The 26,134-nt window shown below is 46.6% G+C and overlaps 2 protein-coding genes and 1 pseudogene across 2 annotated transcripts; 1 reads left to right on the forward strand and 2 right to left on the reverse strand.

The window, feature by feature from the left end:
* Positions 1-225: 225 nt before the first annotated feature.
* Positions 226-1,209, reverse strand: LOC136991814 (olfactory receptor 5J3-like). Its single transcript, XM_067295266.1, has one exon. It carries the CDS (start codon positions 1,207-1,209, stop codon positions 226-228), a length of 984 nt encoding a protein of 327 aa, XP_067151367.1.
* Positions 1,210-7,974: 6,765 nt separating this feature from the next.
* On the reverse strand, positions 7,975-13,828 carry LOC136991815 (olfactory receptor 5AR1-like; annotated as a pseudogene).
* Positions 13,829-14,846: 1,018 nt separating this feature from the next.
* Positions 14,847-20,816, forward strand: LOC136991816 (proto-oncogene Mas-like). Its single transcript, XM_067295268.1, is given in 4 exon segments — positions 14,847-14,874; positions 18,227-18,873; positions 18,875-19,071; positions 20,657-20,816. Coding segments are annotated over 4 exon segments (1,032 nt in total).
* The last annotated feature ends 5,318 nt before the right edge of the window (positions 20,817-26,134 follow it).

Consider the following 26,134-nt stretch of genomic DNA (forward strand, 5'->3'; position numbering starts at 1 on the left):
TCTGAAAAACTCGTTCCTAAGGACTGCTGATGACACATGCCTCTCTTAGGGGTGAGGGAAAAGAGGGAGCCTTGCAATAGGAAGGGGGTTTGCTTAGCCTCTTTCACAAAAGGCAGGACGTGGCAACAGGCAGTCTTGGATATTGCTCCCTTTTCCTTTCTCTTTGGCAGGGGGGAACCCACTTACCTGCATATTTAATTCAGCTGTTTCAACAATAAGCACACATCATTTTCTCTCAGTTCTGCTTGGAGTCCTGAATCTCTGTTGTTTTCTTGGAGAGCAATACAGCCTTGCTATTGTCCTTCGAAGGGCTTCTTTGACCTCCTTGTTCCTCAGGCTGTAAATCATAGGGTTCAGCATGGGAATTACCAGGGTATAAAACACAGAGACGATCTTGTCGTGCTCCACACTGTATTTTGAACTGGGCCTTAAGTACATGAAGGAGCCTGTCCCATAGAACACAGTAACAGCAGTCACATGGAAAGCACAGGTGGAGAAAGCTTTGTGTCTGCCTTTGGCAGATTTAATCTTGTGGATGGTGACCCCAATGCATATGTAGGAGATGACAATGAGGAGGATAGTGGAGGTGACAAGCACAGCAGCACAGGTGAAATGGACCAGATCAGTGATGTAAGTGCCAGAGCAGGAGAGTTTCAGGATGGGGGGCACATCGCAGAAGAAATGGTTGATGATGTTGGAATTGCAGAAGGACAAGCGGAATATAATTATTGTCTGAACAGTTGCATTCACACAGCCCATGAAGTAGGAGCCGCACACAAGGAGCATGCAGAACCTCCTGGACATAATGACAGGGTAAAGCAAGGGGTTACAGATGGCTATGAACCGGTCATAGGCCATCACGGCCAGGAGGTAGCATTCTCCTGTCACTGCAATGCCGAACAGGAAGAGCTGAGATGCGCATGCTGTGTACAATATGGTTTTTGTCTCTGCCACAAAGGTCATCAGAGTGCTGGGTATAATGATGGTGGAGTAGCTGACATCTAAGAAGGAAAGGCTGCTGATGAAGAAGTACATGGGGGTGTGGAGCCTGGAGTTGATTTGGATGAGCACAATCATCCCTAGATTTCCCGCTACAGTGAACAGATAGATCAGTAGAAACACCATGAAGAGGAGGACTTGCAACCTCAGGCTGTCTGTGAAGCCCAACAAGATAAATTCTGTCACCACAGTGTGATTCCCTTCTACCATCTATCATGGGTGAGAAAGACAGGGTTACACTGAAGAAAACAAGACAAATGCAAGGTGACTGTCAGAATGCCAACACGGCTCTAGTCAAGTTGACTGAGGATGAAGGTTTAATTTTGCTCATATCTTCCTATTCATGTTTTTCAAGTTTTGAACTCAGATTATCTCAGAGACATTTCCTGCCTTTCAAAAATATGCATTCTTTCTGTGTACTTTGAAGGAGCACAGGTTAACAAATCACACCTGTTCCTGCAAACTTCACTACTTTTCCCTCCCCAAATGCTTGATTTAACCTCTACAGTGGTCATCTGCACTGCAGGCCTTAGCTCCATAGTATTTGTTGCACCTCACCTATAGTAGATGTTCACTCAAAGGTGACTTGCATCATGCCCTAGAAATGCTTTCTTCACATGTTGTTATAGACACAGTCTAGGTAATTAACTTTGTACATTGCTGAGACATAAACACATGTGAAACTAGGAAAATCTCTCAAACCCAAAACAAGGGGCCAAAGAAGTCTGTAGCTTACCACTATGCCAGAATGATATTTTGGGGCAACTACGGTAAGTAGCAGGCAAAAGCTGGTGGCTTGGAAAAGCTGACCTAGAAGCGTGAATGGCATTTCAGCTTGAAAAAGAGCAGGGCTTATGGTCTGCTGTTGCTTCTGTAAATCTGGAACTAACGTGAAAATTATAATCAGCTGACTTCTCAAGCAGGTTCTGTTTCAGAAGTCTAGAAATAAGCTTTCTGTGCCCAGGAATAGAAAATTAGAAGAGACCTTGGAATAACTCATCTTGTCCACTTTTCTTTTTCCAAGGAAGAATGCACTGCACCAACGTGATTCCCAGAAACTTTTGCCTCATTTCTTCTTTAAACTCTCTAGTAGCACAGTTTTCACCCAATCCCTAGCTATTTATGTTTCTTCTTAAAAAGTTAGTGATTATTAAGTTTTCTCCTAAATTTTAACCCCAATTTTCCCATTGCAATTTAACCGAAAAGCCTTTTGTCCCACTCATTGTGGCATAAGAAACAGTTTTTCCCCTTTCACTTTTTAGACATTTTTCCACCACTGGTTTTAACACAGTTTCCATGCTTTTTTTTTTAGCATATAGCTTTTCCTGGACTGTGTCCAGTAAGGTGTTAGCTCATTTTGTAAGTTATTATCTTCAGTCAAAGAGTTTGTTCTCATGGCAATTATGCCAAATGGAATTGCAGAGAAATGAGAAAGCTACTGCTTTGAAAGCTCCTGAAGCGAGCTCTCACAACCTGAAAAAAAACAGAGATTATTTTCAAGAACACTTGTATTGATAGACAGGGGGGAGGGTCAAGAAGGGAATTCCCGCTTCCCTCATGATATAAAGCAAAGGTATGAAATAGCTCATCTTCTGCATTCAGGCTTGTCAATAGAACTTGTGTTTACAACCCACTATTCTTACCTTACCACTCACGTCTTAGCATGCTGGGGGTGTTAGTGTTGCTTATACTGTCAACGAACTCTCCTGTAAAAGAAGCAGAGAAAGAGGAGGAAAATAATGCAGCTTTGACTGCAAGGTGCACAATCTCTATTGTCTCCAAAGAAGAAGGAATTCCCGTTCTCTAAAACCAAAAGGGAAGACACAGTGCATCTTTAGCTGAACCAGGGACAGAGCTTACTTGTGGGAGAGGAAAGTCTCCTGCTGCTTGTCAGAAAGGAGGTATTTTAGCAATTAACATGCACTTTCATATACTTATGCTCCATTTGGGTGTAGAATTCCTGAGTGGGCACAGCATCTGAACACAAGGCAAGGCACAGTGGGACAATTAAAATGTCCTTTGTGCTCCCTGTGGAGAAAACCTGTCCTCTCTTCTTGTGCAATTATACAAATGGACTTTCTTCCTCACATTTTTAAAGAGAAATTTTTTCTTTTTCTTTTTTTCCCCATGTGGTCCTCTGTGTTATTTTTCTTGGTTTCTTCTGCTATGTAGTAACCTAGGTCATTATGGACCAAAAAAAAAAAAAAAAAAAATCATTTTCCAAACTGGGGAGGGCAACACAGGGAATGAGAAAAAGATGCTGCTGTTCAGTAGAGGAGAAGGCCCTTTCCCCAGACTGCTCTGAAGCAGACTGGTCATTTCAGCCACATCAACCTGTCTCGGCCTTCTGAGGCTCTAGGTTATGCAGGGGTGAATTAAACCCCTGGAGAAGAGTGACATTTAGGCCTTGTTTTGCATTCTGGGAAGCCCCTTTCTCAAGCTGTGTGTTGACATCAGACATGTGCTTCAGCCTGTTCTGAAACATGCTGAAGACATAAGAAGCACAGATAGGAGTTGCTCCTTCAAATACTTTCTCTACACTTCCAACCTCTACACTGGGACCCCCAACATGTGAAATAGGGCAGTAAATTAATTCAAGGCACAAACTAATGTTCTTCTAAGATGCTCCAGTTAAAACAACGACATATTTGCCAAGGTCTCTTCTTAATCACCAAGGGATATGTTTATGTGTAACCAAATCAAACACTTTGGCCAAATAAGTCAGTGTTCAAGAAATAATCTTCGTACCTTCAGTCCAAGAGAAATAAGTCCCCAGCCCTTTCTGTTGCTTCATTTCTCTGGATCACTCAATTTAATGGGACAATTGCCCAGCTAAAGCTGTTCAGACTTGGAGGGAGGAAAAGTTATTGACACTTGAGAAGAAAAGATCAAGTTTCTCAAGGTTACATAGGTTCATAGATTCTGTGAGGGGAAAATTAATCAACATAGATGGCAGAAAGGAACAAAGAGTGTATTCCTCTGAACCACAAAGTCTGTAGATTACGCAGTGAACCTACATAGTCTATTGTGAAGGTCACAGGATTAATATGCTGTCCTCATACATGTAAGTACTAATGATATAGGGGAAAGCAGGAGTAAAGTTCTGGAGGCAAAGTTTAGGCTCATGGAAAGGCACATGAAGAGCTGGAAATTTTTGGTTACATTTTCTGAAGTGCTCTTAGCATTGTAAGGCATATTAAGGAGAGAGTGGAGAAACATCTATTTAAACAGCTAAGATTATGGTGTGAGGAAAGCTTTAGCTTCCTTAAGGACTCAGTACAATTCTGTAATAAAGGCATCCTGTGCAAGAGGAGTAGATTTCATCTGAACTGGTAGGAAGCCAAGCTGCTGGCAAATCAAAAAGATGTTAAATGAGCTTTAAAAGTAAGGGGAAAACTAACAAATGTGGAAGGTTGCATGGCTCCAGGGTAATGTTTCTAAGACTGAATATATGAAAATTCTGTATCCTGAAGTGAAGGCCAAGCCAGAAGGTGGAAAATGAATGGAAAGCACTGAAGAAGGTTCCGACTAATAAAAGAGGCTTAAGAAACAAACTTTCCCCAAACTTGAATCTTGGGCCTAAAATGATGGCCTTGTTATACAAGGTGTATTGGAAACTTGGTGGAAGGAAACAGCTAGCAGGACATTATAATGCCAGGCTACACAATAGTAAAGTAGTTAGGGGAAACCCTGCTGGTGTCAGAGCAGTGTTGTGTGTTAAAGCGAAAGATAAATGCCATAAACTCTCCATCTCAACAAGTGGCACAGAACCGGCATGGACTGAAATCCCAGGCCCAAATGCGAGGAGTACGATATTGAAGCTTTTCATTTGCTACTGGGTAATGCCTAGTATGAGGTTCAAAACTGCACCATAGAAGCACCACTCTGACAGTGACTCTAATATCCTTAGCGTTAGCTGTGTCCCTGTAGGAACAATAAAAATGAAAATAATCGAGGATACTTGCGCTAAAATTAATGAGGGGACCTTTGGAAACTAAGCTCTTTTGGCTTGTGCTTGTACAGCAGTGATTACTATAGTGCCTACTGCTCAAGAGTAGGGTCTGAATGTATCTCATTGAAAGTAGGGTGTGTTTCCAGAAGCGACGATCTAATAGCTTCCCACCACTGTGTACGCCTCTTTCTTCCCAGACGCGTGCTTTCACCACTTACTTGTAGGGGGTGGGGAGCGGGGGAGGTCGTGACAGGGAATGAGAGAGTTGGGGATAACCTTTAAAAGGCCCCTAAAAATAAGAGAGGAATTTTAAGTCTGAAACTGGGTAGGAGGAAACAGGCAGGGAGAGGTAAAGAAAGAGGAAAAATGTCCTGTTGTCAGGGTTATATAGTGCTCTGTTTGACATCCTTTTGAAAGCTTTTGACTGGCCATCTGCCCAAAACAAGCAGTCTCCAGATACCTTTCCCCAGCTATTTCCTTGTTCATTCTTTGCATTCTCTCCCAGCCACTATTGTCGCCTGTCACTTCTAGAGGCATCTTCTTCTGGCATGTGTAGTTTCCAGGCTATGGAAGGGTTGGTGGCCTCTTGTGAGGCAGATTCTTCAGCTTCCTGTTCATTTAGACTTGGAAATTCCAGAGGAATTCCAGAGTTCCAGAGGACTGAAGCAGTGACTGTTTCTTATATTGAAAAAAAGCCATGAGCACCAAAGAGCCAAAAGCTTAGAGGTGACCTAGAAATGTCTTGAAAAGGAAGGTAAATGGGTGTTTGAGTTAGCCTGCTCTTTCAAATACCAGAGCCTGTTGGAGAAAATGGATACAGACGCTATATTTACTGAGAAAACTGTTGCAAACGAGAGAAAAAAAAAAAAAAAAGACAAATCACTTCACATGGTTTAAACCAAAATCAGGACTGAAAATATTTATTAGTTTCTTAACAACACGTCATTAAGTGTCAATGGTTGAACTCTGTGTTCAGGATCCATATCGGCAATACAACAGATAAACCGCAATAATACATTTCTACAAAGTGTCTGTAAATGCATACCATACCTAATCCCAAGATGTTCTAACCCTGTGCACACTCACGCGCACAGGTAGTTAAATGTACATACGAGCTCTCAAAGGATGTGTGGGTTACAAGCCCCCCAAATCTTCTTGAAGCGTGGGTGCCCCTGCTTGTCCACCCCTTCTGTGGAGAGCTGGGTGCTCTTGTTTTATGTGGACCTTACAGCACGTGGAAGCCCAACAGAAATTCCACACAATGCAGGAGGAAAGAAAAAAAGAAAAGATAATTTTCTGTTGTTCTGCTGGAACAGCTCGGAGAACTGTTGACGTGTGAGAGTTCGCGCTAATGGATGGGAAGGGATGCATCTGGAAGCCAAGGATGGGAGGCAAAAGAAAAGATAGGGGAAAAACAAAATGGCTTTCCTCTGGCAGTGAGCTGATATAATTACAACCTTGGGAGATGTGGCTCAGTGCCTAATAGCAGGTGAAATGGGTCCAGCACGGGACATTACTGCTAGCATATTAGCAATGGTATTAGCAGTAGGAGGGGGTGGTACTTACAGTGACCTAGTCTGATGTATATATACTAACCCAAACTAAATAAAAGTTGTTTTGATTAGTTTACTGTGACTCAGAATGTGGAAACAAAATACTGAAGGCTTCTTTAAAATATAAATATTTATATATTTTAATTAAATACAACAATCCTTTCATATTTCTCTGTGTTGTCCTGGCACAGTGAAATAATGGAAATTTTTGAAATAATGGAATCTCCTTTGAGGTCAAATTTTGCAGCCATATTTTTCACTCGGTACGATGGACATCTACAGAAGTTTACATCTCTTAATATTACTGTTTACTAGTACTATTATTTCTACTGGTGAGGAGATCTATGGGGAACACACAGAGGTGACATGATCACATGGACACAAGTGAAACCAGTTAAGCATAAAATGGGAATGAGGAAAATGAATGTTGCTTTATTTTTGTTTGGAAACCTAGAGTTAGAGCGCATGAATCCTACCCCAGATTTAAAAATTTACAAAGCCACCCCCATTCTGTGGTCAATGGATGCAGACAGAAACCTCCACCAAAGAGGCATAAACCCTAACCTAAGAGAGGTGGCTAAGGAAAGTGGGATGAATTACCTTCTCAGGATGCCACTTCCTCCTTCCATTTCCTTTCCAGGGAAAGCTAGACAGCTTGACCTGGGCATCCAACTGGAGGAAGCAGTATAGATCAGAAGACAATTTCTCCTATGAAAGTTAGGTAGGGATTCACTTATTTAAACCAGTGGTGCAACTTCTTGATGATAATTCAGTATACCATCCTTCTTACATTGCTAGTCTTCAGAGTTCGTATTGCTAACAGGGCAAGTCATGATGGCTGGGGTTACACTCCCATGTTAAGACCAGGCTCCTGCCTCACCCCTGCAGCTGGCGGTAATTTTCTGTGGAACAGCTCCCCACAGAATTATGCTATACACAAGACTGACTCTTTCAGTACAAAATTCTCCGTTAGTTTGACATTTCCTTTTCTGGCTTGGGTGACCTCAGAAAGGTGTTAAGTTTCCAGCCCTTAACCTCAAAGACCCTTAGTAATAGCAGCTATCACTTCATCTAGCTTGAACTGAGCTAACAGGAAGGTTTTCACCTAGGGTCCTTATTTCTCCTGCTATATATTTCCTGCACAGCATAGCTGCATGTTCGACAGCTGGGTAGAGGGTTAGCTGGGGCTGTAGAGATCTGGGGCAACTCCGTGGGAAGCAACCTGGAAACCATTTCTCGCTTCACTGACTGGTATCTTCTGTAGAAGGCAAGTGGTGGCTGAAAATATCCTGTTCTGATTTTCCCTCTACTGACTTCCAAAAAAGTTATATCCCAAGGAAAATAAAAAAGCAGCATCCCATCTTATTGAGGTTCCTAGCTGCTGACTCAAAAACATGGACGTCTTCCACAGGAGACAAATTTTACTCTCTGAATTTTTATACGCTTCCAGATTTGTCCCATAAGGTGATTTTACTTAGTAATAATTGTTTTTGCTATTGTCCTCCTCAGAGCATCCTTCATCTCTTTGTTCCTCAGGCTGTAGATCAGGGGGTTCACCATAGAGACGATCAGTGTGTAAAACACAGACACCACTTTCTCAGCTGATCAGCTGAGCTGCTGGACATGGGTCTTAAGTAGATAAAGAAGAGACTCCCATAGAAGAGGGTGACAGATGACAGGTGGGAGGCACAGGTGGAAAAGGTTTTCCACCTGTCTGGGGCACAGTGAATCCGCAGAATGGAAATGATGACATACAGATAAGAGATGAGGATGACTAAAACAGTGCTCAACCCTGCTACCGCAGAAAAGACCACGTGCACCACGTGAGCAAAGCGTGTATCAGAGCAGGAGAGTTTCTGCAAGGGAGGAATGTCACAAAAGAAGTGATTGATGACATTGGGGCCACAGAAGGACAGGCTGAACAAAGCAGCTGTGCGGGCAACCGCATTAATGCAACTGCATAAGTATGATGCAGAAACCAACTGAACACAGAGCTTTCTGGATACAAGGACTGCGTACCGCAGTGGCTCACAAACAGATATGAACCGATCGTATGCCATCACAGCCAGGAGCAGAACCTCAGCATTTATGGAAAAAGAGTGAAGAAAAAATTGTGTGGCACAGCCAGCAAATGAAATTACTTTCTTCTGTGCTGACAGAGTCACCATCGTCTTGGGGGCAATCACAGAGGAGTAAGCGATATCAACAAAGGACAAGTTACAGAGGAAAAAGTACATGGGGATGTGCAGGTGAGGCTCAATTCTGATTGATGTGATGATGGTGAGATTTCCCAGCAGGCTCACAGTGTAGATAAGGAGCAACAGCACAAAGAGGAGGGCTTGCAACTGAGGGCTGTCTGTGAAGCCTTGGAGAGTGAACTCACACACCCCAGTAAGATTTCCTTTCACCGTTTATTCCAGCTGCACTTTCTGATGCAGAGGGGGATAGAATACATACAATTAACAAAACAGCAAAGAAAATCCCTAGCCACAGAAAACTACAAAATAAAGAAACAATAACCCCAAACCAAGGTAAAGCTTAGTTTTTTCAGATCAGTTAAATGAATAAGAAACTGTGAGATCTCTTGTAATTTTAACATTTCTTAATAAGGGTACACTGAAGTTTGAGTCTGTGAATTATTCCCATGTTCTTCGGGTGGAATTCATGTGACCAAATAAAGATATCTACAGCTGCATATTCTTCTACATTTACTCTGTTATCAAGGGAAATGAATGAGCACTTTCAGGAAGCAGTTAGTTTCATCCAGGAGCAGATATTTAAAAGAGGACAGAAGACTCCTGTTGTTCATTGCCTAAGACCTTCCAGCCGTTTATAAAGTAAGTATATGGTGAGAGCTCAGAATACAATGATTATAAAGTAAGTACTTAAACCTGGAAAGAAAGGTTGCTGACATAATCAAGCATAAACCAGAAGATCAGTTCTTAGCAGTCTCTACAGGTTTGCGGTCATGAAGGAATCTCACAAGCACAATTACTGAGAGTTACTGAGAAGGAGTCAGGATATAGTAACAACTGTTTCTAAGTAAAAATGGCTACCTAGAGAGGACAGAAAAAAAGGTATGCACATCAGCAAATTGAAATGAGTGCAGATTTAGAAGATGATGACCTTGTAAAAACAGGATGATTAATAAGCAGTGATATTTTGGGGCATTAACACCACCTTGTTCAGAGCTGGAAGCTATGTGGCCTTTCTGAAATTCTCCCAGAACTCTAGCACTTTCCTAAGCAATATTTTTCTTAGGAACTGCACGTTTGTAATTAAAACCCCACTCAAATACCACCTTTGCTTACAATTTCTAGCTTAATTCAAACAACATCACTCTCATTTCTGAAGAATCATAAACACAAATTTGTTTACCTAACTAGGGGCTCTGAAATCAAAAATACATTATTCAGAAGAAAGCAGCCCTGAAGGTATGGTTGAGATGGTCAAGGTCGATGTGGGCCTTTCCACAATCAAAAGACTGTGTTTGGGTTTTTTTTAGATTTGCTGACTATTATCTCATTTATTTCATTATTTTCATTTCCTCTGAGAATGATCCTGAGCAAGTGAAATCACCACTTTCTTGTTACATGATTTTCACCTCAGAAATAGCTAGATGTTTTCGTTCTCCTTGCTCTGTTAATTCCTCATGCTTACCTTCCATCAATGCTGAAAGTAGAGGACATTATTTGCTCATCAGAGACAAACCATTGCAGGAAGGTTCCTGTAGAGGTGGCAATAAGCAAATTCCCGCTAACCCTGTATGGTCAGCAATGAAATGCTTTGATAGTAGCAAGTGTAGCTCCAACATGACTGGTAAGTCATTTCCTTGGAGCCAGGCGCCTCTTCCACTTCAAACCCCAGGCATGTTCTGAAATATGAGTGGCATTTATCTGTATCGCATTGCCAGTGCATATTGGCACTGTACCCTTGAGACCTTTCATGAAGCTGTCTGTGGTGTACTGTTGAAAAATACATCCTACCTTCTTTCTGCACGAGCAAGCCTTTTCTCTCTAGGGCTTTATACTGGGAATAGATCTCTCATACAAAATCTGCTTTCAGGTATTTAAAATAAATTACATTGAAATGAAGGTACTACTGTCTTCATAAGCCTTAATATTTGTAAACAGTGCTACTGCTTCAATTCTTCTCCTTCTTGCTCTTCTTCCTCTTCACATTATAAGAAAACGCACAGTAGTCTAGCTTATTAATGAACAGTGAGCCAAACCTTCGGCCAGTGTCAGCTTGCACATTGCTGCTGCTTTGGTGGACCTGTTCCAAATGACAACTCCTACAGATGTAACCTGGTAGCCCTCACAGTGACTTGAACCCTGGGAAACTGTGGTTTGGCTCTGGTCTTTAGTAGTTTCGCCCTTTTCTCTGTGAAATACTTTACAAGGATAGCAACCAAACTAATAAAACAAGAGGGAAATTGTGGATGTCACTAAATACACATTTTGAAACAGATTTCTTTGTTCTGGTAGAGGGATTTGGGAACCTTCATTTCAAGGATTAATGCTGAATGAGATGCTTCACTCATTTCAGTCTTTGCTGCATGGTGGGAAACTTGGCCATAGTAAGAGAGAGTTCTCTATTTTGAAATGAATGAATGTGAGATTAAAAATCAAAGATGAGTGTGTACATTTTTGTCTGCTGCTGCTTTGGGGAAGATCCTTTCTGAACTCCACATGCCAGTTTCAAGGACTATCCTTAAGATGTACTTCAGTTGTGGGCATACTGAGGCGTGAATGGAAGCTGTATTTTGGGGCCCTTGCAGTGGTGTTCCCCTTAGCAAGCTAGGCTTTTAGATGGGAACACCTTCCGTTTTTCTAATCCATGATGGCACTTCCACCTGTTTCTGTGCACAGCATTTTTCAAGATAACCAAGAACATGCTCAGTGGTATAAGGGAAGAGAGAACAAATCAACAGACTGTATGGCCAAAAAAAGCCATTGTTCTGAGACGGACCCTGTTCTGGTGTGGTAACCAAAAGGATGACGAGGCTTTCTGTTTAAGATGAAGTTTTGAAAGTTTTGCTCGGAAAGCTTTGAAAATGGTTATCCACCTTGGGGCTTTCCCAGGCAGACACTTCCTGGACCTTATGGAGTTCAGGATCAAGGTAGCTGTCAAGATTTGAGCAAGAGATTCCTGGAATATTTTTGCTAGGAAAAAAGGAAATGTGTGGAATAAGATCACTGGGTCTTATAAAAGGGTTTGCTTATCTACTCTGCTACATAATTGAAGCTTAGAATTTGGTTCTGACCACTCTCCAGGAAATCTTGGGCAACTTAGCACCCAGCTCAGTGGTGGCATGTCACACCTTGTGCTTCTGGAGAAGGAAAAAGAAGAGGAAAGCTTTTAGTATTGGGGATTAATCTAACCAAATTTTAGGAGAGTCAGATTCAGCTTCTCTAAATTCAGAGGTGGGATTCAGCTGCAGATTCATACACATAGTTCCCTGTATCAGCAGTATCAATGCCTGTATGTGTTCTGGGTATCTAGGTTCCCATTGTATTCCATGGATGTTTAGCCAACAGTACTACTGAAGTCAACAGGACAAATTATCTCACCCGAAAGTAGACATTTACATGTGCTCATCAGAACGCCCTGAACTCCATAGACTGTTCTTCTTAGGTTCCCACAGGATCTAGATGTCATAATCCCTAAGCCCCACATCAGATAGGTACATGTGGAATTGTGTGCCACTGCAGGTGTCTACATCACAGAGAGCCACACATCAACCGGTTGCCTGGGATTCTTTTGGGTAATGGTTCATCTTACTCCAGAGGAGACATATTTTTAGATGAATTACTATATTTTCTTGACTAGACCTCTACTGACTACACCTTGGAAGCAGCATTTTAGTCTCTCTTTAGATGCCTGTGAAGTTCAGAGGGATGAATCCTACACCACGTGTGTTTCTAACGGGGTCAGTAGTCACTTCAAATGGAGGTGTATTCAGATGAGTCATTCTCATGATAAAACACGTGTGTGAGATAGGTAATACAACGTGTCCTCTAGAGGGGTCTATTTTTTACTGTTGATTCCAAGAGGAGCCCAAGCAGTTTTGGGGTTTTTTTTTAATAGCTACGTAACTTTGCATGTAGCCTTGCTCTTTGCTGCAAAAGTCAGCAACATCCTTGGAGCAATAACAGCAGAGTAGCTGACATCTAAGAGGGGCAGGTTACTAAGAAGGAAGTACATGGGAGTGTGCAGCTGAGACTCAGTCTTGAGTGATATCACCATCTCAAGGTTCCCCACCAGAATCAGTAACTAAATGAAAGACCGACCCACAATTAGCATAACCAGTGTGTTAAAGGATGTTAGAGAGTCACTTCCCCAGCAGGCTCTGGGAACCAGGAATCCCTCCTGCCTGGCCACTGGAGCCCAGCCCAGTGACTGGCTGGGTGGATGAGGGGAGAGCAGTGGATGTTGTCTACCTTGACTTCAGCAAGGCTTTTGACACTGTCTCCCATAACATCCTCATAGGGAAGCTCAGGAAGTGTGGGTTAGATGAGTGGACAGTGAGGTGGATTGAGAACTGGCTGAATGGCAGAGCTCAGAGGGTTGTGATCAGTGGCACAGAGTCTAGTTGGAGGCCTGTAGCTAGCGGTGTCCCCCAGGGGTCAGTACTGGCTCCAGTACTGTTCAACTTCTTCATCAATGACCTGGATGAAGGGACAGAGTGCACCCTCAGCAAGTTTGCTGACGATACAAAACTGGGAGGAGTGGCTGATACGCCAGAGGGCTGTGCTGCCATTCAAAGAGACTTGGACAGGCTGGAGAGGTGGGCGGAGAGGAACCTCCTGAAGTTCAACAAAGGCAAGTGCAGGGTCCTGCACCTGGGGAGGAATAACCCCATGCACCAGGACAGGTTGGGGGTTGACCTGCTGGAAAGCAGCTCTGCAGAGAAGGACCTGGGAGTGCTGGTGGACACTTGCAGTTAGGATTGTGGAGGTGATAGCCCGAGGAGCAACACAATGCTAGCTGAAACTGCAGCCTTGCTTTTTCTCGCAAGTCAGACAAAGGAGCTTATTTGCTCTTTGGAAATATGCTGCGATATTTAGTCTGTTCTTGGACGTTTCACTCCTTTTTTACTTAGCGATACAAGAAAGGAGGATACGAGTTGTGCTGGACCGTTTTCTTTTGTGTCTGAACACATCGAGAGCCTATTCAAATGATCTCACGCTACTGTAAACTTGTACTGTCTCCCTTTTTTCTTCAGCAACTGCTGAATGTCGTTGGTGAGGCAACAAAGGACTGCAACATCCGCCACCTCAAAAAACTACATCCGGTGCTCAGCCAGTGTGTTTACCGCCATCGGCAAGACGATGACAAAACACAGTTAATAGAGGTACCTTGTTTACACAGCACTTCCTGTCACTGTTCTGCACTTCTTCCTTGTGCACTGTGGATATCCTGCTTATTCACTATTCCTCTCTTTCCTGCTTAGCAGTCTGTGTTACATACAGGTTGCTGACTTCCATCTGGAAGGCATCTACAGAGCCTTTTGTTTTATACAAAGCAGCTAGCTACAGGATTTTTACGTTTCTATTCCAGCTTATAGTAAGTTTGCCTTTGTTTTGTTGGTGATTCTTCTTCTTTTTTATCTTTTTTTAGGAAATGAAGGAAGAAATTGAAAACTTCTCCTCTGCTCAGTAACAGGAAAGGTGCTTTCTACTCCTCCATCCTTTTTCATTATTCGCTGTTTTGTCATCAATGCACAATTCAGTAAAGAGAGCTTGTAGATATAATATAAATATATCTGTGTGTATATATATTCAAATATATCTAGAATATATTAATAAAGCTCATATAAATCCTTTTAAGCTTTCTTACTGGCTATTTGTTGCTGTTGTTGTTCCATACATGTTGTGTATACATGCCTGGTCTGTTGAGATCGGTGTGTTTGGCCTTCCTTTCGCATGTGCATTGCCTGAAAGTCTTGGGCCTGGCACTGTAACACAAGAAATCAGCTTGGAGCAATGGGAAATCCCTTGCCAGGCTTGCTTACCTGGATCAGCCTTCCCACACACCTTAGCAATGAACTTACACAGCTGAAAGGCAGAAGAATTCACCTGCAGTACCACTGCCAGCAGCCACATGGGTTTACTTCCCAAATCATCCTCCCCTCCTTTCTCAGAGGGAACTGTAAAGGCACACCACTCTAGTGGCTTACCTCCAATGCAAGGAGCTTAACTGAGGGAAGTCTGGTCACTCTGGTTGCCACAGTTCTTTTTGTGCACCTATGTGCAGGCAATGGACAAAGCCGGAGCTCTGTAAAACCAAGCCTTTCTTTTCCCTCTCTCCTGCAAGCCACAGGGACAGGACCAAGTACCATGGGGCAGGACAGAGAGACTGCACAAGGTGGGGCTCCCTCTTTCCTTTTAGACAAGTGCCTTTTTTCTCTCTCCCATGCCCTGGAGAAAAAAAGCCCCTGGAGCAGTGATGTGCAGAAAACACAAGGCATCTACCAGGCGATGTTTCCATGTAGCACAGGCAATGGACAAAGGCAGAGTTCTGTAATACCAAGCCCTTCATTCCCTCTCTCCTACAAGGCAGCAGAAGGTTTAAAAGTGCTATCCCACACTGCAAGACATCCTGCAGCAGGCAGGAATCCAGCTGTGCTCACGGCAAGCCCCTCTCTGCCATGTGCTCAGTCCTGCTGCTTGATGTGCTTCCAACAGAGGAAAAAGCAGCTTTCCCTTTTCAATGCAGGCCAAAGTGAGCCGTGGTGACAACTAGATGAGGCTGGTGTCAATTTGCAAACTCATGGCTAAGCAGCTCAAGGAGCTCTGCATGTTTACACATGGGCTCTCTGGGCCCAGAAGAGGCTGTGGACTTAGACGGATCTTGTGGGACCAGCTCTCCATTGCTCTTGGGACTTCCATCTGGTCCCAGCTGTCTACATGCTCATCTCTCAGCCCCACTCCCCCCTGCAAACCTGGCCTTGCTCATGTCACGCTGCACACTCTCTGCACGGGCTCTTCACAGAGGCCGCGGTGGCAATGCAATAGGCAATGTGGGCATGTCTGAAAACCAAGTGGTGCCTCTCCTTCCACTTCCCACCCCCGGGCTGGAGCCTGCCATTCCCCGGCAAGGATGAAGCCTGAGCACTGTGCCATAGCGTCCAACCCTGCCACGTGACATGTCCCCACGACTCACCAGCAAGTGTCAACACACATGCTGGTGTGCCAGAGGAGGATGAGGGAATTCCTGCTTTTGGAGCACAGTTCCTCCTCCGCCAGCTTCTTCATGCCCAGGCACCTCCTTTGCACTGCAGAGCATCTGCAGCTCCCAGGGCCTCAGCCAGTGCTTCAGGCAGAAGGTCCTGCCTCCTCTGCAGAGAGGAACAGCAGGAGCTGACTTGGAGGCTGCTTTCTTGGGGGCCGTGCTGGGAATCCCCCTGGCAGAGTCTCGGGAAGGGAGGCCAGAGTGCACGGTGCTCGAAATCTGCCACAGTCACTGCCCCTGTGGGCCCCTGCTGTGGAGGTTCGAGCTGGGGCCATGGGGCAGGAGGTCTCTGTGTTGGGCTCTGTGGGGCACCGGGACAGAGCTGTGGCCTTGGGGCGGTGAGTGGCAGCTGGGGCCATGGGGCAGGAGGTCTGGACTGGGGCTGTGGGGCAGGGGGAAAGAGCTGGCTGGGGCTCCATGGGGGGCAGGGGCCGCGTCTCCCCGGGCTGAGCCGTGGTGCCCCATAGCAGCCCTGCTCCCAGCATGCTGTGGGGATGCCCCAAGGCATGCTGGGAGTGTGGCTGCCACCAGCCCAGCCCTGGTGTGGCGGAGCCGAGGTGCTGGCACCCTGAGGGCGCTGCCTTCCTGGGATCTTAAAGCCATGGGCTCTATGCAGCCAGTGTGTCGCTGTCTGCTTTCTGGGGGTGTGCAGTCGTGTGCCTTGCAACCACCTCGATCGCCTCCTTGGCATACGCCAGGCTCCTTTGTGTGACCTTAGATCCCTTCTCCATGCATGCTCTGATGCTCTGGTCCCCTCACACCTGCTAAAGTCTCCTCCAGTCCTTTCCCTGCATCCTCAGGTTCCTTCCGTTTCCCTTCGTGAGCACCCTGAGCCCCCTGCTTTCCCCGCCCTCAGCGCTCTCCTCCCTTCCATTTCCCCCAACACTTGCTCTGATCCCCTCCGTTGCTCACCACGCGCACCCTCAGCCCCTCCATTCCCTTCCCTCTGTGCTCCCATCCCCTCCATTCACCTCCCGACATGCTCGCATCCCCTCCCTTTCCCCCACTCACAATCACTTCCCCTCTACAGCTTCTCTCTTCTGCAGTCAGTGCTGCTGCCGAAGGCACCGTGCCCCTCCCACAGACCTCTGCAGCTGTAGAGTTGGGGTGGGGGGGGTCAATAGGAACTCAGCTCTGCTCCCACTGTCTCGCTCACTCCATTGCTTCCTTTGAGGCTCCCTCAGATTTGCAGGGCGGAAAATAATGTGCAGGGGATGCCTTTCAGACACTCGGTGTAAAGCCACTCTGCTTTCCATGCAGCCATCTCAGCTATCTGTTCTGCTTCTGCAAGGGGTCTCTCAGCCTGCAGTGCTTACCAAGCAGGTGAGAAAGGAAAGACCTCAGGCATCGTTTCCTTCCGAAGAGGCCAGAGGGCTGGGCGCTCCTCGGACCACCCTCAGGGCAGACTGAGAAGTAACCAGAGAGGGTCACCAGAATGTACTGCGTGCAGGCATTATTCCCATGCCTCATTTGGGTGTGTGACACTGCGTTGTCACGCTGTAGAAGAGGAAGGGGGTGACGTGGCCAGCTTTTACTGACAAGATCACTGGACATAGGACATGTGAGGGGAAGTTGTCAGTGATGCGATGAGATTGTGAGGAGAGTCTGCTGCTCACGCAAAGTGATCTGTGGCCAAATGTTTTCATCTCAGGTGCCAGGGAGGAGGCAGAAGCAGAGTCGGGTGGCCTTGGCTGCCATGACCTGCCCATTTCTCCTGGGGGGGTGCTGGCATGGCAGAGGCCCCCCCATCCCATGCGCTGGTGCTCCCGGGGGGGACGGGCATTTCTGTGGAGTGCCAGGAGGCAGGAGGCCAGCGATGGCCATGTGAGCAATGCCTGCTGGCCAGGGAGGGGACTGGAGTGGTGGGGGGTGCTGGGGAGGTAGTAGTGAGGTCGTCCCCAGGCTCTCTGCTAGGGCACAAGGCATGGGTGGGAGGAAGGGAAGCTTTGCTTTACGGGGTTTTGTCCTCAGTGCCCACTCCTGCCCCAGGGCAAGTCAGTCTCTCCCATGCTCTCCCTTTCTCCAGGACCCCTCCTTTTAGACATCCCCTATTTGCAGTGATTCCACCCCATCTCCACCGCTCTCTGTCTCTCTTTTTCTCCCAGATGTCCCTTGCCCCGGACCTCCAGCCTGTCTCCACCTCTCCCTGCCACCCCAGGACAGTCTCTCTCCAGGCCTGTCCTGGTCACTCACAGGGGGAGGTGGTCCTTCCTGCCCCAGCCGGGGCTTGGCATGGGGGAAAGGGGAGGGAAGGCGAGTGCTGGGAGTGCTGATGCCCCTGATCTCCTCTCTCCTTCCTTGTCTCTCCTAGGAGGTGGCAGGAGAGGGGAGAGCGACAAGACGACAACGACAGCAGGGGCTTCATCATGGTGCACACCAACACAACAGCCCTTTCTCTGAGCTACATGGCCACAGGATACACAAACTCTCAGAGGACTGCAGAATCTCAGTGCATAAGAGATTACAGAGTGGTGATAATTTCGAGTGTCTCTGTGTGGGCTAGGGGGGAACGGGATGGTTGTGTGGTTCCTGGGCTTTCACATGAAGAAGAGCCCCTTCACCGTCTACATTCTGAACCTGGCCATCACCGACTTGTCTTTGCTCCGCTTTCTTCTTGTTATATTACCACTAGACATGGTTATAGAAATCTCTTGTTCTCCATTATATAACTATATCTTTTCCAAATATCTCCCAATAGATCTGTTTCTCTTGTGGTACTTTACCAGCATGTATCTCCTGGCAGCAATGAGCATGGAGAGGTGTCCGTCTGTTTTATTCCCAATCTGGTACCGAGGGCATCGCCCAAAGTGCTTGTCAGGAATTGTGGGTGGGGTTATCTGGTTTCTTTTGGGACTTTTTGTTTGCTTGTTTTTTCTGGGTTGTTATTCCCCCTTTAATATGAACTGTCGACATATATTTCTACAACTAGGCATTGCGAATTTCTTCATTTTCTCTTTCTTCCCGTTCCTTTCCAACCTGACCCTGCTCATCAGACTTCGATATGGCTCACAGAGGCGTCACCCTGGGAGACTGTTTGTTGCGATCTTGCTCAATGATGTGATCGTCTTCTTTGCCTTTGGGTTTCCTTTAACTGCAGTGATGTTCCTAGATTCTATGATTGATTTAAATATATTTTTACCCTTATATTTCTTACCTGCTGGCATCTCTGAACAGTAGCATCAACCTTGTCATTTACTTCCTTGTTGGGAGCTACCGTCAGCGCCGGTTCCAGGACTCTGTGAAAGTCACCTTCTACCGAGTGTTTGCAGAGAAAGCAACATGTGAGGAGGGCAGCCAAGGCCCCAGTGACACTGCTGTGGAGACCACTGTGTAGATCCCTGCTGGCAAGGCAGGAGTGAAGATGCTGATCTCCACAGGCAGCCCGGGAGGAGACGGAGAGCCCCACGCCGTGGCTGGTGGCCCTCTTGCTGCCAGGGAGGTGACCAAAGCTGGGGGTCAGGCACTGCTGTGCAGGGGGAGCGTGGCGTGAGGACAGGGCCACAAGCCTGGCATAGTGCTGCTCTGCTGGACTTGGTCCCCAAGCACTGCCTGTATTCCCCTTTGCAACCTCCGCCACGGTCCTGGTCCTCACCTAAAAAACTTTTTGCTTTCTTCTGCCAGCAAACAAGCCCTTGTGGTCTTCTTGGGGCTCTCTGGCTCAGGAGAAGTGAGCCACATTCACAGGAAGGCTCTGGTGGAGCTTTGGCCAACTCGGGGAAACAAGTTTTCAGGCAGGGTGAAAGCAGCAATGCCAACACATGGTGGTGGTGGTGGACCACCAGAGGGGGTCCTGCTGTCCCTGCGCTGAAGTGAAAGGCTGAGCAAGAACTGGAGGGGAACCCTGCCAGCAGGAAGCAGAAATGCAGCTGGGTCAGCATTTGGTCAGCGGTCACCTCCCTCGGGCCCAGGGAGCAGCGTCTGCTGCGAGAGCTGCTCCCTCTGCCCACCCTGCTGCCCCAGCACAGGGTTCTCCACTGCAGCCCCCCCTTTGCTGGTGTGAAGAGCAGGTGAGCGGCTGGGCTGGCTCACTGCAGGCAGGCCCCGGCCCCAGCAGCACGGCTGGGGGTCAGTTTGCAGGCCGTCTCTTGTGGTCTGCCAGGCTCTGCACCCCTTGCACCTCCTTGGCTGCACACACACCCCTGTGAAGAAGATGTCCCGGGGTCTTTCTCCCTTGAGCTTGGCAGGCAGGGTCTGGGCCTCTTGCACACTTCGGGCACCCTCAGCACCCCACGGCTGTGATTTCCACGGGCAGTGACCAGCTACATGAGAAAGTCCCCAGAGCTGTGTTTCGAATCTTCCCCCAGATCAGGTCTTTTTCTGACGCCGTGTCCTCGTCGAATTTGAAGCCGGGAAGAAGTGTTCCCTCTTCCCCTCCCACAGAAGTGTGCAGCCCTCACTCAGAGGTCTTTGTCTTCTCTTCCCCAGCCTGGGCATGTGCCCCTCACTCTGCAGAGCAGCCCCTGCCAGGGAAGGTGGTGCTCTCCTTCGCCTGCCCTTCTTTCCTGTCTTGGTGCCTTTCCCACTTCTCCCATGGTGTTGCTGTGCTGGGGGGTGAGGAGGGCCTGCGGCACGTGTAGTGTGTGTGCAGCCTCTCGAGATCTCTGTCTTTCCCCAGGAAACAAACACCTCAGAAAGAAGGAGTAAAGGAAAGGAAGGAAGGGAAGGAAAGAAAGACAAGTGAGCAGTAAAGATGCAGTCTCCATAAGGCTGATGGATGAGATTCTGTGAGACAAGAATCTCTTGCAGAGAAAAGCTCATTTGCAGCCCTCTGTACTGCACGAGATGTAATCTCTGAGGCAACATGTTCATGCCGGGAATGTGATTAGAATCAGTGGATGAAGCCCTTGGGCTGCTGCATGCCAAACATTGGTAAATTCCCATTTTTGATGATCCCTGGCTCATCTCTCTGGGACAGCATCACCAACCCGGTCAGTCACTTCCTGGCCAGGAGCAACCGTCACCACCGGCTCCATGGCTCTGGGAAAGTCACCTTCCGACAAGCGTTTGCAGAGAAAGCAACTTGTGGAGAAGGAAGCCAAGTGCCCAGAGCCACTGCTGCAGAGATTGCTGTATAAATCCCTGCTGGTGAGGAGGTGTGAGAGGGTGGGGCAGCCTGCAGAGGGGACTGAGGGGAGGTGGGCAGCAGTGCTCAGCCCCCAGCGGAGCCAGGGCATCTCCACTGCGGTGGGAGCAGCTCAGCTGGTGATGTGCCCCTTCCGAGCAGGGCTGTGCTGGGGACCAGGGAGCTGGGTGAGAGCGATCCTTGTCTCCCCACCATTCCAGTGCCTCTTCTCATTATGTGGTCTCCCCCTGTGGAAGGGGACATAGTGCACAGAGCATGGCTATGCAGAGCATGCAGAGCACAGGGAGGAAGAGTGACCACAGAGGAACAGGATGTTGGGCATGTCTTTGGGACCCTGAACCTTACAGGGAGACTTTTCCCTCACTTTGACTTGAGGCCAAGCCTGTTAGTTGCCCTAGGCTGCCTGTACAGGCAGTGGAGAGAAAGGTGCCTGTAAGGAGCTTTTCCCTTCCCTTTGTGGCTGCAGCACACAGCTCCTGCTGAGCCATCAGCCACCCTCCTGGCCCTGTGCCAAATCTCCTCCCCACCACCGTCTCGCCCCACACTGGGGATGCCTTGTTCCCCTTACACAGTGCCATGCAAGTCCTCTCACCCTAGTGCTTCTGAGAAAGCTTTCAGCTCCCAGCCACAGCACCTTATCTCACTGTCTTCCCAGTAGCTGCTGTGAGGGTCACCTCTCTTCCTGGCACTGGCACTTGCCTGCTGCCGCAGGGCTGAAAGGGCATTTCTCTGCCTCTCCATCCAGCTCTCCAGACTTTCTTTTTTTTTTTTTTATGGGCTCCTGCCCTCAATCCTTCCCTCCTTTGTTTCTCCATTACTCTCTTTCTGGGTTGGCTGGTGCATGGATCAAAATAACACTAAAACAGTTTGTGAGCAAGTGAAGAACTGGATTTAAAAGGAATGGCTCTAAACCTGATTTTTTGAAATTAAGTTGAAGGCAGAGAAAGAAGGGAAAATGTCTGCACCAGAACATTCAAAGAACTAACAGGGGTCAAATCTTTTCTTTTTTATTTGTTTTAATTCTACGGAGTAGCAGTATTCCTGAAGCCATTTCATGTCAGTTAACAAGGTTTGGAGAAGCCCTTTGATGGCTGATTACAATATTGCTTTAGCAGAGATTTCACTAGAAACCATGAGACCTCTCTGCTGTCCTCCTTCTATATCCAGTTGTTCTTTTGGCTCCACTGACTGCATTTCCTGGATCTCCGTGGCTGTAGTGGGATCCTAGGCACCTGGCACACCTACACTGTGAGTACCCAAAGTCCAGTGACCTAAATCCTACCCTTAGCTTTTACAAGACTGAAGATAAATCCTTCCCACCCTAAATACTTTGCATTTATTTTATCTCTCAATGAAGTTTTCTTGAACAATACAAGAGAAGAGAAAATGACCATAACTAGTAGAAGTGTTGCTGTTTCCTGTGATGATCTCGGGGGGAATGTGTAGGTTTAGGTAATACCTCTGCACCTTGCTGGAGCTCACACAAACGCAGTTCACATGAAAGCCTTGCTCTTGTGTGGACCGGAGGCAGCCTTAAGAAGCTGTGACCAGCAGCCAGGTGTTTACACAAGTGCAAATGTCTGATGAGGTCAGGAGGATGGCACGGGAGGAGCACTTGAGGCCTGGAGTTTATTTAAGCACAGGGTGGACTGCGGCCGGTATGGTAAAGGCGGAACATGAATCTGTGCCGTCTTGGGGCACAGATCAAACATGTCACAGGGTGGAAATGGGTAACAGGGATGCTATAAATTGTTTGCATGACAAAAGATCCACTTGGGCAGGCCAGCTGCAGGGGAATATGCCAAGCGTGCTAGCTCCTCATATGTAGTTCATTGAATCACATAGGGACTGGTCCTGCTCCCTCCGAAATCAATGAAGGACATGTTATTCCCTTGCCAAAGAGCAAGTGCAGCTGTGGAATACCAGACTAGCACGGCTGGAATTAGCTCTTCTCAAATAACCTGGGCCTTTTTTGTCCTTTTTGAGCCCACATTGAATCTTTCAGCAAAGATTTTTCCTGTGTCCTACATAAAAAAGTATTTACCTGGTCCAGTCCCCATTTCCTTTTCCTTTTGTTTTCCCTTTATTCCTTTTCATTACGATTTGCCTTATATTTAGGGTTCTCTTTGACAGTAGTTTTAACAGTATTCCCTCCACCACACACTGTATGGTGAGCATTCTTGGTTCTTCTCAGATCCCTTCTCTTTGTCAGGAACTTCCCACAAAATGGGTGATGCATATGTTGCTACTCTAATGCAAAGCACAGCTATAACAGAAACACATCCTAAGGCAGCTCCAGAAAATGCATAATGGGCTGAGAAAATCAGATGGATTTTTCAGATGGAGAAAATATATTACCAAATGTGCATGAGATCCATGAAGAGCAGAGAACACCACCACCACCAACAACAAATCTCACAATTAAATGGGTGCTAATATTCATCTAGTTACCAGGACAGAAACAATCTATACAAAACAGGAATCTCTGTCAGCTAAAAACTTTATTTTTTTTGGTCCTGTTTGTCTTCTGAACTTTCTTTCCATGAGTCATTTCCTCTACGCAGAGAAGATTAGAAGTCATGAGCATGGCTGAATGCCCTAAAACTTGCTCCATGTTCAGACGAAACCAGACTTTGTGAGCTCAATTCTCCTTCAGTCTGAGCTGGTGCAGAGTGACCTCTTCATGAAAAGTCCTGAGGGATGTTGAGGGGACAAATTCCAGCCATCGTGCAGCTGGGAAATACTAGATTTCCAAGTGACAAGGTTGCTTAAGGGATGGGAGAGGAAGGGAAAAAGCAGGGACAGAAACACCAGCAAGGAAAGCTTTGTAAGGAGTCCTTGCCTCTGACAGAGACAGCTTGGAGCTGCAGGGATCGATTCACTTTGTCAGAACATGACAAAAATCATCAGTTCTTTTTAAAATCATTGGACAAATGTGTCCCTAATTCCTCTTTGCATATGTATAATTTGTACAAGGATTCTGATTTTCACGCTAACAAATGTGTTTGGCCTGCACTCTGTCTACAACAGGTAAAAATGGTTTTTGATAGTATCTCTCTACTGAGATATGGTCTTTAGCAAGCTATTTCCTGTTGGAGATCAGTTTCAAAAGAACAGCAATCCTGACGAGCTCGGAAACCACCCAGTGTTCAGAAAATGTAAGGCTAAGTTGGTATGCAACCTTGCACAGCCTAGAAAGGACAACTGCGATCGATAGGATTTGGCTGCTTTTCCTGGAAAGGGTATTCTGAATGTGGGTAGCCAAGAGCAACCTTCCAGTAAGAATTACAATGAGTTCTTGAGATATATAGGGAGTGTGTGGCCAATCCGCTTTAGGCCAGTTTCCATAAGGATGCAATACAGACTGCAGGGTTTCCTGGGGAAAAATGTGAAGGACTGCTGGCCCAAGTCTCTGCTTCCTTCTGTGTTTACTGCTCCACTGCCTCTCTCCCTCCCTCACCCTCCAGCACTCTCCTCCCTGCTCTTCCATATCCTTGTATCCTTACACAGCTGATAAAAATCCCCAGGAGGGGGTAAGCAGCAACTCATAACAGTCCAAAGTCCTGACCAGTTAACTGCCAGGGCAGATGTACTCACACTTTACTAAGCTGAACGGCAAAAGCAGAAAAATAGTATCTGTACTTTTAAGTTTTGCGTCATTGTGTCATCTTAAGTAGCATTCGCTTATTACTTCCCCTCTCAGATCACATCTGTTCTTTTAAGGAGAAAGAGAGTGAATGGCCTGTTGGGGATTACCTCTGACATGACGGTTGACATGGAAAGTGTACAAGAGACCATGCAGTCAGCTTTGGCCCCAGCTCTCTATTTGGCTGAATTTCTTGCATTAGCCCTATCAGGCCATTTTACTGCAGGGATGTGTCACACTACTTGAGAGTCATGGTGAGCTCAGAGTGGGATGATGTCCTTGACAGGTCGATCCTGCCTGTATTCTCCCTGTGATCCTCCAGAAGATGTTCTGGATTACTTCTGGCCAGGTTTTCACAGGGCCCTCACAGGTCTTTGGAGCAGATTCCAGGAGAAAGGGGACCGCCTGCTGTGCGTTCCTTCGCTGCCCCTGCAGGCTCTTGTGTGTCTGATAGAGCCTCACTGCCTCCCCAGCTTGCTGCTTTTTTACAGGAGTGCTTCTGGCCTGCAAGGGGGCTTGGCTCTACCCAGCAACCTTTCCCAGCAAATCAGGTGGTCGACCCACTGCACCTCCTACTGCCTCCTTTGCAAGGTCAGGGCTAGCCAAGTTCTCTCCTACCTCTAGTGGCTTCTTTGGGATGGGAATTTGTCAGTCTTCCCTTCTCTCTGCCCTGAGGAACTTCCTACGCAGTCCTGTGCCCCACAGATGGTGGGAGTTTTGTGGCAGCAGGGGGACTCTCTTCGTTATCCCTTAGGATTCCTTCCTTTATTACATTACGCCGGACTGAGTTTTCTCCTATCCATGCTCCCAGAAAACATTGTCGAGTAGTCATAATAGCTGGTAGTTTTTTATGTTGATGACTGATTTCTATTTTAATGAAATGTAGTTTAATGTGATTGGTTTGGCCTCTGGAGCCTTATGTATAGATAATAATTCAGTCTGACAGAGTTAGGCCTTACTGATTTCTTTCTCAGAAGTTTGAAGAACCATGTGTAGGAGAAAGTGTCTGACCCTCACATGACATTGGAATTATGGCTTAAATAATTCTTTCACACCGTTCCATCAATTCACCCTGCTCCCTCCACCATGATACTGGGATTTGAATGAGAATCTTGCCCCCCCCCACAAAAGCCCAGAAATAAAATTCACTCCATTTTTGTCCCATGTCCATTTTTGTCCATTTCCTACTCTCCCTGCCAGCTGTTAATTTGAACATGACAAGATAGAGAAGTGCCATGAAAGACAGCAGGAGATAGATAGTCAAAAAGAAGAGAGAAACAAGTCAAAATAAGGACAGCGGTGAAGAGGTGAATCATGGGATATCTAACCGGCACGAATAGTTCCTTACCCCTTTGTCAAATGCCACAGCATGTGGGGAGACAGACTACCTGAACGGGTGAAATGTGACAAATTGAAACATTATTGTTTCGTCTCAACAGCCCACCCTGTCTTCAGTGCTACGTGGAAAGACTCTGCAGGTGATCTCCTTGTCCAGCTGATAGCCGGGGCAGTGGGGATAATTTTGCCGCATGAGTCTGTGACAGGCATATACATCGGCAGTGCTTGGTTGGGAATCCAAGTGGAACCATTGCACCTAACTTTATGCATTAAGAATACAAACGTCTCATTGCACTTAGCTTTTAAAGCTACCATTAGAATTAATG

Source organism: Apteryx mantelli, chromosome 4, assembly GCF_036417845.1.
Source record: "Apteryx mantelli isolate bAptMan1 chromosome 4, bAptMan1.hap1, whole genome shotgun sequence".
In the NCBI taxonomy this organism is placed as follows: Eukaryota; Metazoa; Chordata; class Aves; order Apterygiformes; family Apterygidae; genus Apteryx; species Apteryx mantelli.